The sequence below is a fragment of the Octopus bimaculoides genome, chromosome 24 (genome assembly GCF_001194135.2).
Source record: "Octopus bimaculoides isolate UCB-OBI-ISO-001 chromosome 24, ASM119413v2, whole genome shotgun sequence".
Taxonomy (NCBI): Eukaryota; Metazoa; Mollusca; class Cephalopoda; order Octopoda; family Octopodidae; genus Octopus; species Octopus bimaculoides.
In genome coordinates, this window is record NC_069004.1 from 29,798,076 (window position 1) to 29,809,329 (window position 11,254).

At 39.9% G+C, this 11,254-nt stretch overlaps 1 protein-coding gene across 1 annotated transcript in view; it reads left to right on the plus strand.

Annotated features, from left to right (window-relative positions):
* Window positions 1-11,254, plus strand: part of LOC106874442 (centrosomal protein of 63 kDa-like) — a 23,346-nt gene that overhangs the window by 3,163 nt on the left and 8,929 nt on the right. The window contains exons 2-12 of the mRNA XM_052976289.1: window positions 832-1,024; window positions 1,778-1,873; window positions 2,722-2,865; window positions 3,919-4,023; window positions 4,826-4,950; window positions 5,431-5,569; window positions 6,193-6,315; window positions 7,518-7,648; window positions 8,238-8,323; window positions 9,224-9,522; window positions 11,077-11,219. Of these exons, the coding sequence (XP_052832249.1) occupies window positions 832-1,024; window positions 1,778-1,873; window positions 2,722-2,865; window positions 3,919-4,023; window positions 4,826-4,950; window positions 5,431-5,569; window positions 6,193-6,315; window positions 7,518-7,648; window positions 8,238-8,323; window positions 9,224-9,522; window positions 11,077-11,219 (1,584 nt within the window). The remainder of the gene's footprint in view (window positions 1-831; window positions 1,025-1,777; window positions 1,874-2,721; window positions 2,866-3,918; window positions 4,024-4,825; window positions 4,951-5,430; window positions 5,570-6,192; window positions 6,316-7,517; window positions 7,649-8,237; window positions 8,324-9,223; window positions 9,523-11,076; window positions 11,220-11,254) is intronic.

Consider the following 11,254-nt stretch of genomic DNA (forward strand, 5'->3'; position numbering starts at 1 on the left):
ATTGGCCAGTCAGCAGCCAGACTTCACATGATAGATCATCTAAATCAGGGGTTCTTAACCAGGGCCCATATCGACTCTGAGGGTCCACAGATGCAAATAGTAAATTGGGGATCCATGGCAATTTTTCATCATCATCATCATTGTTTAACGTCCGCTTTCCATGCTAGCATGGGTTGGACGATTTGACTGAGGACTGGTGAAACCAGATTGCTACACTAGGCTCCAATCTGATTTGGCAGAGTTTCTACAGCTGGATGCCCTTCTTAACGCCAACCACGTGCCACCGGCACGAAGGCCAGTCAGGCGGTACTGGCAACGGCCACGCTCAAAATGGTGTATTTTACATGCCACCTGCACAGCCATGAAAAAACTGTGCTTTAGACAAGTGTTTTAAATCTGGGTTTTGTCTCTGTTAACGGGGGTGACTGGATCTACCTCAATGCCATAGCAACTGAGGTAGGCAGGTGCAGCCCGCCCCAACCTTTGGGCTGGCTGGTGCCCATTCTCTTTTGCTACCATGAAGCTTTTTTGGAGCTGGATTTTCTATGGAGAGCATGCCCTTGCTTACCCCCAACCTCAGTTTCTAGACATGAGTTGTCCCGAGACCAAGGCCTCTACCACGATTTTTAAGAAATGTGGAAAACTAGCTCAGGAAGGCAGGGATGCTATTCCCTGAGACCCCTTTTGGAGCCTCCCCCCCACCTAAATAAATTGGTTATTCTTCCACAATATGCAAAATATTAAATATAAGGAATGTCTCCAGCTAGTATAAACATGATTGATAAGGTTTCAGTTCTTATGATTCTCCCTTTTACCTCTGTTCCTCTTCAGACTCCCGGTTGATGGCGTTTTGATGAGATCCTGTGAGCAAGAATTACAAGAATTGGTTCAACATATCGATATTCTTGTCAAGAACCGCGAGACCGACTTGAAACAACAAGTTAAGAAAGTTTATAAACATTTTGAGAAAAAGACGAAGGAATGTCAGCAACAGAAAATAACTCTTGAAGAGAATTCCAAAAAGGTCAGTCACAGACTTTCAAAGCTTTATCTGTAAGTTTACTTACCAATCATGTGAGTTCAGGTTCAATTACATTGCGTGGCACTTTATGCATACTTAACCACAGACTGACCGGTCTTGTGACTGGATTTTGTAGGTGGAAACTGAAAGAAGCCCATTATATTTTTATGTGTGTGTATATGTATATGTATATATATGTTATTCAAAGGAATTCCAAATTTGTCTGTTTTTTATGTTTTATTTATATTCTTATAACATTAATGTAGGATATAGAATATATAATATATTCAGTAAAATGAAATGAAGTATTGATTGTCTTATTGAATAAATGAAATATTGAATATTAAGGGACTAGTATACTTTCTTGCATTTTAGCAGTCTTCAAGGTCCCACGCTGTATATTAATGACTTGTAGGAACACAGCGTTTCATTATGCAATCGCATAAGCTATGAGATAATGCGTGATTAATTCAAACAATGTGAATGAATAAGCAGCACATTCGACAGTAATATGAACGCTAAAGGGTTAAAACAGCCATAACTGGCCCAAATATTCTTCTACTTGATTTATGTTCAAACTGGCCAGATCGAGCCTCTCACACCTACCCTACAACATCATTTGATAAATAAATAATCACATCATCAAAATCTCGAAGCTACAAGATAATGCATGATCAATTCAAAACAATGCGAATAAATAAGCAATATGTCTGACTGAGCAACCTGAATGCTAAATGGTTAAATTTTCTTTGGCAGATCCTGGCACTGCAGTCTCAGGTTGATTGGCTCACAGCAGAGAAACAGAAAGCAGAAGAGATACACGAGACGCAAGTGACAAATCTCAAGTCAAAGGTAAAGCAATTTCGTCAAATTCTTTGGATTTTATTTACTGTTTTTTATTATTACTACTTTTTGTTGGCCCCCATTGTTTTGCAAACGGAATAAATAATATTCTGTTTCCTCAAACTACAGCCAATCAGCATTGTCATCATCAGTGTCCACTTTCCATGGGTTAGACAGTTTGACCAGAGCTGATGGGCTGCACCAGACTCCAGTCTGATTTGGCCTGGTTTCTACGGATGGATGCCCTTCCTAATGCCAACCACTCCGAGAGTGTAGTGGGTACTTTTATGTGCCACCAGCACGAGGGTCAGTCGGGCGGTACTGGCGACAGCCACGCTCAAATGGTGTTTTTTATGTGCCACCTGCACAGGAGCCAGTCCAGCGGCACTGGCAACGACCTTGCTCGAACGTTGTTTTTCACGTGCCAATAAGGCGACACTGGTAACGATCACGCTCGAATGGTGCTTTTTATGTGCCACTGGCATAGGAACCATTCAGTGACCCTGGCAACGGTCACGCTTGGATGGTGCCTTAACATTCCACTGGCACAGGTGCCAGTCAGACAGTGCTGTCATCGGCCACGTCAGCGGATTTGATTTTGATTTCTTTTACTTGTTTCAGTCATTTGACTGTGGCCATGCTGAAGCAATGCCTCGAAGAGTTTTAGTTGAACGAATTGCCAGATCAGACTGGAGCCTGGTGCAGCCATCTGGCTCGCCAGTCCTCAGTCAAACCGTCCAACCCATGCCAGCATGGAAAGCAGACGTTAAACGATGATGATGATGATAAATTATTATGTTCTTCATCATTCTTTGATTTCTCCCAATGAGTTTTTGCTTTGCTTTTTGCCATTTCAGGCAGCTCTTCTAAGAACCGAACATGAGCGGCTGCACAAGACATTCTTGCGCAAGATGCACAACATGGAGAAACGCAGCAAATCTGCTGATGGACATGACGACAATAAAAACCAGCAAATCCAGCAGCTTACAGAAAAGCTAAAGGTAATGTCCTCCCTTTTATCTTTTCAGGGTCAGTAATAAATTAGAGTACAAGTCGAGTACTGTACTGGGGTCAATGAAATTGATTAACCCCTTTCCCTTCAAAACTGCTCAACTTGTACCTAAACCAGAAACCATTATTATTATTATAATCATCATCGTCATCATCACCACCACCATCATTAACATTATTATTATTATTGAGTGAAATAACAGTGCATGCCATCAAAGTGACACTGGGGTAAAAAAATACGAAGCCCAGTATACCCCTCGTGACTACCTGTCTGATAAGGGTACACCAGGCACATGCATCACAACCATATGTGCACGACATGGTGATCTTATATCAAGATAAACAGCGCATGACCTTGCAGGTGGGGCCCAGTTAGAATTTTCTTCAGGTCGAGTAGCCCATCCCGCTCAGAAGGTCCCTGAATAAGGTTTGTTTAAGGATGTTGAGCAAAACACCCTTGTTTCCAAAGGTGAATTATTCAAACCCCAAAGAATTCCTCTTAACACATGGCTATGATGCTCTCCCACTACTTCTGCTTGAGATCAGAGATGCACATATCATCAACCATTAAGGGACATGCTCAACTAGTTAAGGTCAAACAACTGACAAGCAAATCTGTGGTATTGAGCAGAATATTTGCTGTAGCCCATCTTTTTATACCAAGACAAAACAATGTACATGATAGCACTTCCAATCAATTAAGATAAGAAGCCATGAGAACCACTGCCTAATACTGCATCCGGGCATTTATTATTATTATTATTATTATTATCATTATTATTAGGGTAGCGAGCTGGTAGAATAGTCAGCACATCAGGCAAAATGCTTAGTGGCATTCTGTCCATCCTTACATTCTGAGTTCAAATTCCACCAAGGTTGTCTTTGTTTTTCATCCTTTTGGGGTCGAAAAAATAAGTACCAGTTGAACACAGGGGGTCGATGCAATCAACTAGCCCCCTCCCTTGAATATATCGGCCTTGTGCCAAAATTTGAAACCATTATTACTATTATTATTGTTATTTTGATATAATTATTTTATGCAGGAATGTGAGAATCAATTGAAAGCTGTTCAAGAGGAAAAAGACATCCTCCAGGGAAAGTTTGAATCCATGGAATCTGAATGCAAAGTTTTACAAAGGAAACGAGAGGTAAAAATCACTTTGCTTCCCATACCACCATCACCACCACCTTCTCCTCCTCCTCCTCCCTCTTAATGGTAGGTCTTCCTTTAAACTTAATTTGATAACAACAGGATGCTGCTCCTGTCACCAACTCCCCACTTGTTTCCAAGCAAGGTAATATTTTCCACATGACCAGACATGCTTTTCATGGAAGATTGGAGAAGAATAACACTCGTTTACAACCATCATGCGATGACAGGACCAGACACACATATGTACACAATAGGCTTCTTTCATGTTCTGTCAACTGAATTCTTTCACAAGGTTTTGGTCAGCCCAGCGCTGTAGCAGAAGACTCTTGCTCCAGGTGCCACACAGTGAGACTGAACCTAAAAAAAATGGCAGAAATCGATAAAATAAAACCAGACAATACTTACAGATAAAGGTTCAGTTTTCGTTCTTTAATTATTTATAAACATACAGGTGCAGGAGTGGCTGTGTGGTAAGAAGCTTGCTTCCCAACCACATGGTTCTGAGTTCAGTCCCACTGCATGGCACTTTGGGCAAGTGTCCTCTACTTGTATTTGTGTGAATTTGAATATGTTAACCACTACACCATATACCTGTATTTATTGTATTAGATGTATTATATTCTGAGTTCAAATTCTGGTGAGGTCAACTTTGCCTTTCATCCTTTCGGGGTCAATAAATTAAGTACCAGTGAAACACTGGGGGTTGATGTAATCGGCTAGTCCCTTCCCCCAAAATATCAGGCTTTGTGCTTTTAGTAGAAAGGATTATATTATAGATATTATCTATTGGATTTCAGAATTTGGAAGCTGCAAACGAGAGTCTCACAATGAATCTTGAAGAATCTGAAAAACAGCGACAGGAAGGCGAACACGAAATCTATAAATTCCGACTTTTGGTTAAGCAGCAGAATGACGACCTGGTGTAAGTACAAATATTGTTGGGATTGATATGGAATTACGTTTAGGTTGCTGGCATGGCTGTGTGGTTAAGAGACTTGCTGCCAAACCAAGTGGTCTCAGGTTCAGTCCCCACTGCACGGCACCTTGGGCAAGTCTTGTACTATAGCCTCAGGTCAACTAAAGCTTTGTGAGTTAATTTCGTTGACAGAAATTGAAAGAAGCTTACCATGTATATATATATATATATATATTAATAATAAAGAGGGTAAAATTAATTAATAATTTTACCAAGTAGATCGGTACATTAAAATAACCTTTCTAGGTAAAATTATACAAATATTCTATAATTATAAACATACTTATAACTAGATGTCAGCTAATTGCTTTGCCACACACCTAATTTAGAAATAGGAGCTAAAAATTCCTTTTCTAATACCACAACTAATCTCCTTAGATTTTGATGATTGTATTTAATCGTCTGTGAATTGCGGTTTCGTTTCAGTGACTATGGTAAATCTGATGACCTCCTCAAGAGAGCTGTAATTACATTGAGGACCGATCTGCAAACAAAAATAGCCACCATCACCAACCTGCAGTCCGAACTCGAACAGTACAAAGAAGATCAAGCACATCGAATGAAGGTTAGTGGCAAATGGATAGATACCTGGGTAGTTTACATAAACATCATCATCACCATCATCATTTAACATCTGTTTTCCATGCTGGCAATGGGTTGGACGGTTTGACTGAAAACTGGTGAGCTGCACCAGGCTCCAGTCTGATTTGGCATGGTTTCTACAGCTGGATGCCCTTCCTAATGCCAATCACTCTGAGAGTGTAGTGGGTGCTTTTTACATATCACTGGCACAGGTGCCAGTTACATAACACAAACATTGGCCACTTCTACGATCTCACTTGGCTTGACAGGTCTTCTTGAGCACAGGATATTGCCAAAGGTCTCGGTCACTTACTGGGCGTGTGTGGCAAGAGAGGTTTTCTGAAAACCTACGATTGCTTTAATAACAGCTTAACTCCTTTTCTTCTGACTTTAACTCTTTAGAATTCAGGTAGAGTGTTTGGGCCAGATTTGGCTGGTTTAAATGCTAAAAGTTTAATTGATTATCTTTTATCTTAATTCATCACTTCGATGTAAAGAAAATGATGAATAGATTCTAAGCACAAAATAATTTTTTTTTTTCTTTCCAGATAAAAATAATTTCTAAATCCAGGGTGGTTTCATATATTTCTTGTTTCTTAATTACAGAATGACTACGAGATGCTGGAAACTCTACAGAATGAGAACCAGCAACTTCATCAAGATCTGGTCAAGCATAAAGAATATATGAAAGAGTATTCTAGTCTGAAAGAACAGTTAGAGTTATTAAAGGTGGGTAAAAACTTTTTAAAATCTTGATCTCTGTTGTAGGCCATAACCCTGCCCCTTGACTGGCCTTTTGTGCCAGTGGCGCATAAAAAGCACTACCTGAACGTGATTGATGCCAGGCCCACCTGACTGGTTCTTCTGCTAGTGGCACATAAAAAGCACCCACTACATTCTGAGAGTGGTTGGCATTAGGAAGAGCATCCAGCTGTAGAAACATTGCCAGATTGGAGTCTGGTGTGGCCGCTGGCTTTTCAGACCTCAGTCAAACCGTCCAACCCATACCAGCATGGAAAACGGACGTTAAACGATGATGATGATGATGATGAGGTGCTACTCTTAATTTAGACTGGTGACCTAATGTCATTCTAAGATGAAAGAAGAGTTAAGACACCGAGCTAGCAGAATTGTTACCTCCCAGAAAAATTGCTTAATGGCAGTTCCTATGGATTTATGTTCTGAGTTCAAATGCTGCTGGGGTTGACTTTGCCTTTCATTCTTTCAGGGTCAATAACTTAAGTACCAGTTGATCACTGGGGTCAATGTAAACAGACTTACCCCACCTCCCTCGAAACTGCTAGCCTTGTGCCAAAATTTGAAACCATTATGAAAGAAGGGTTAGAGGTATTGAAGGTGAGTGAATACTCCCAAAACAGCACCATCTCAGACTTCCTCTAAATATGAGTGACACTCGGCCAGAGCTCTCACTGTCACTCCAAACTCTGGGCATTGCTATCACTGAAGATTTCGCCTAACGAAAGTACATCCTTAGCATAGCTAAGACTACACCCCAACAAACAGGTCCTTCTCTTCCAAAACCAGAAGATGCTTCAATTTCCAACAGTTACTCTACAAGTCTCAAAATATGGCCCAAAATTGAGTTCTGTTCCCACATTTGGGACATTGCTGCTGTCATGCACACATTCTGGGCCACATCTAGAGAAGAGCCACTCAAATGATTGGTACTCCATCACTGATGGACACACTCCAAATCCTGGTCCACAGCTGCGATGTCTCCTTCCTCCATCTTTCATTTTGCTATTTTAATGGTCCCTGCTCCTCAGAGCTGGTTAGTCGTATACTTCCACCACTTGGGCACTTTCAACCCAATTGTCTCTCTCCACCCAGTGCCACTTTTAAAAATTGGATATTAAATGGGAATGGTGATATGTGTATGTATCTATTCTTTTATTTTTGTTTCTTATTAGGCCGAGAAAGTTGTTTTGGGGAAAATAATCTCGGATCAAACCGAGAAACTGAAGAACCACAAAACGAAAATGCAGTTGAAGATTGATGAAGTGGAAGAGAATTTTGATGAGGTTTGGATGGCACAAGCCAGGTGGGTAACTTTATAGCTTTTTCCTTTGAGTAAAGAAAACAGAATCATTTATATTTTGATCTTTTTAGCATGGAGGGTCCCAGCCTAAGGGATGGGTTATAATTTTGAAAGGGTTGCATAGACAAACTCCTTGACTTTTGAAATATTTAACAGAATGTAAAATGGTAAACAATATAGGTGCAGGCAGGGCTGTGTGGTAAGAAGTTTGTTTCCCAATCTCATGGTTCCAGGTTCAGTTCCACTGCATGACACTTCGGGCAAGTGTCATCTACTATAACCTCGGACCAACCAAAGCCTTGTGAATAGATTTTGGTAGACAGAAACTGAAAGAAGCCCATCGCATGTGTGTATGTGTGTATGTATGTAGGTAGGTAGGCAAGCACAAGCATGGCTGTGTAATAAGAGGTTTGCTTCCCGACCACATGGTTCTAGGTTCAATCTCTTTGTGTGGCACCTTGGGCAAGTATCTTCTACTATAACCTCAGACTGAATAAGGTGTTTTGTTTTGTTTTTTATCATATTTGGTGTTTTTGTTTAGCTGAGCTATTTTGCAAAGTTCTGTTTTCTTACCCCACCGCGTTAATTACAGGAACGTTGACGAGGAAACAGCAAAATTAGAATTACAACTGATAAATCAGCAACAAAACAGACAAGAAAAGGAAGAATTTTACGAAGGTAAGATTCTCTCTTCATTTATCCTTTCATTTCTGGAGAAGAGAATTGGCTCAAAACATTGACGAGTTCTTCCAATTCTCTTGAACATCATCCTAATATACCTTGTTTGTTTGTTTTGGTTTTTTACTTCATCTTCATGTTGTTTTTTTTTTTTTTTTGCACCACACACACATGAAGGTAAGATCCAAGGATCCAAGTGTAGGGAGTTAGTAAGCTTCAAGCAGTCTGTAGAAAGTATAAAGAACAACTTTCAGGGGCAATAGTGTTTTATTGATATGCAGATGCTTGTAAACTTTTCAGTCATGCTTATTTGTCCGTGGACAAGATATCTCAAGAACCATTGAATGGATTCGGATGAAACTTTCAGGAATGTTTGGCTTCGTGACTGGCACAAACTGATTAGATTTTGGGATTGATCTGGTACCGGACAAGGCTTCTGGATTATTTGTTATATTTACTTTACTTTACATGATTACGATCTTACGTTAACTTTCAAGTCTTTCTCAATTATTTCCCTTTAGGCTGTAACTATTTTTGAATGATGAATTTGTTAACTTTGGCAGGTTTTAGATAAGGATAAACTATTTATTACTGTTACTAAATTTTCTACAGCCACCTTCATATTCCATGGCTACCATTGGGATCGATCAGGTACCAGACAAGGATTCTGGATTATTTTTCTGGTTTTTTTACTCAATTTTTGAGAGCAATCTGGTTCATTTTTAGTATTCTCGTTTGTGAGAACAGTCGAGTTTATTTCAGATATTCTCGTTTTAAAAATCCTCTCCAGCTAATCATTGAGAGGACGTTGGTGTTGCCTTGGTGGAGGTTCGCGCTCTCTGAGTGCTCTTGTTGATATATTTATTTTTATTTGCTTTTTAATCCCTCTACTTTTTGCAGAAACGGAAGACAAAGAAGAACAAGATTATGATGATGATGAAGAAGAAGTGGAAATTGAAGAAGTAGAAGAAGAAGTAGAAGAAGAGACAGACAAAGAACATGACAAAGAAGTAGGAGTAGAAGAGATGGAGAAGGAGAACAAAAGAGTTGATGTCGACCATCGGTTAAGTAAAGAAGTTGGGGACAGAGTCCACCAATCACTCTCAGCTCTAAACAGTGCCCTAAACTCAACTAGTCAAACAAATCTTCAGCATGTGATTGATGCGATAGGCATTGAGCCTAAACCGAATGACAGTGTGGTAAGTCATCACTCATGAATTCTAACCTTTTTCTGTTTTTCTTAAATAAAATTTTGGCTTGATGCCAGTGTCGCCTGACTGGCTCCTGTGCCGGTGGCACATAAAAAGCAAGCTTTGAACATGGCTGATGCCAGTGCCACCTGACTGGCCCCCATGTTGGTGGCACGTAAAAAACACCCACTACACTCTTGGAGTGGTTGACATTAGGAAGGGCATCCAGCTGTAGAAACCTTACCAAATCAGACGAGCCTGGTACAACCTCCCAGCATGGAAAGCGGACACCAAACAATGATGATGATGATGATGTTTCTTAGAATTAATTTTATTCTCTCCGCTGACTCAACCAATAAAATCATATATCGAGAGATAAATAGATAGATAGGGGCAGGCATGGCTATGTGGTAAGAAGTTTGCTTCCCAACATCATGGTTGTGTGTTCAGTCCCACTGCGTGGCACCTTGAACATGTGTCTTCTATTATAGCCTTGAGCTAACCAAAGCCTTGTGAATGGATTTGGTAGACGGAAATTGAATATGTATATATCTATGTGTGTGACTTTGTGTCCGTGTTTGATCCCACATCATCACTTGACAACCGGTGTTGGTGTGTTTACGTCCTCGTAATACTAGGCTTACAATGAATAAGTCCCGAGGTCAGAAAAACACTTTAAGGCAGTGCTCCACCATGGCCACAGTCAAATGACTGAAACAAAGGAATATATATGTATGTATGTATGTATATATATATTTGTGTGTGTATACACACACATATATATATGTATGTATATAATTTAGGATAAAATCATATTAATGATTATGTCAAGTGGCCAGCATGAAATAAATCTTTGTAGGTAATTTATATACTAAATTGGTAATTATATATATATAATTATATAAAAGAGATGAGGAAAGAACCTTTTCCAACATGCTGAAAGTAGACAGTGCTTTTGGCATCTACTTTCAGCATGTTGGAAAAGGTTCCTTCCTGATCCCTTTTATATAATTATATATATATAATATAAATATATGTTTATCTAATATATCTTTCTCAACACACCAACTCTCATTTCTAACTGTCTTTTTCTTACACACATAGACACCTCCCTCCTTCTGTATCTCACACATCTATCCTCTTGTGTCATGTTACCTCTCTCTCTCTCTCACTCACTCACTCACTATCTATCTATCTCTCTCCTGTTCCTCTTCTTTCTGTCTCTCTCTCATACAAATTCACTTTCTATACCATTTCTCCTCTCTCTCTCTCTCTCTCTCTCTCTCTCACACACACACACAAACACTTACAAACATACATTGATATAAACACAATATCTCTCTCTCTCTCATACAAACACTTTCTCATCTCTCCTCCACTCTCTCTCGCCCTTTCACTCTCTCCTTCCTTCTCAGACACCCACATACACACATACAAACATACATTCACATAAACACAGTATGTCTCCCCCTTCACCCCCTCTCTCCCTCTGTCCACCTCCCTCATACAAACACTCTTTCTCTCCCCCCATCTAATTCTTCCAAAACCTTTCTTCTATTTCAGTTCTGTGTATCACAGAGCCAGATAAAGGACTTCCTACACAAAGAGCAAATATATCGCAAAGACTGGGAAGACAATTTCTCCAAAGAACTCCACCGAATTTGGCACAACACCGAAGGAGTCATACAACGATACATCAATAGCCTGTAAATAATAACCATGCCAATACCGACTGCGCTGT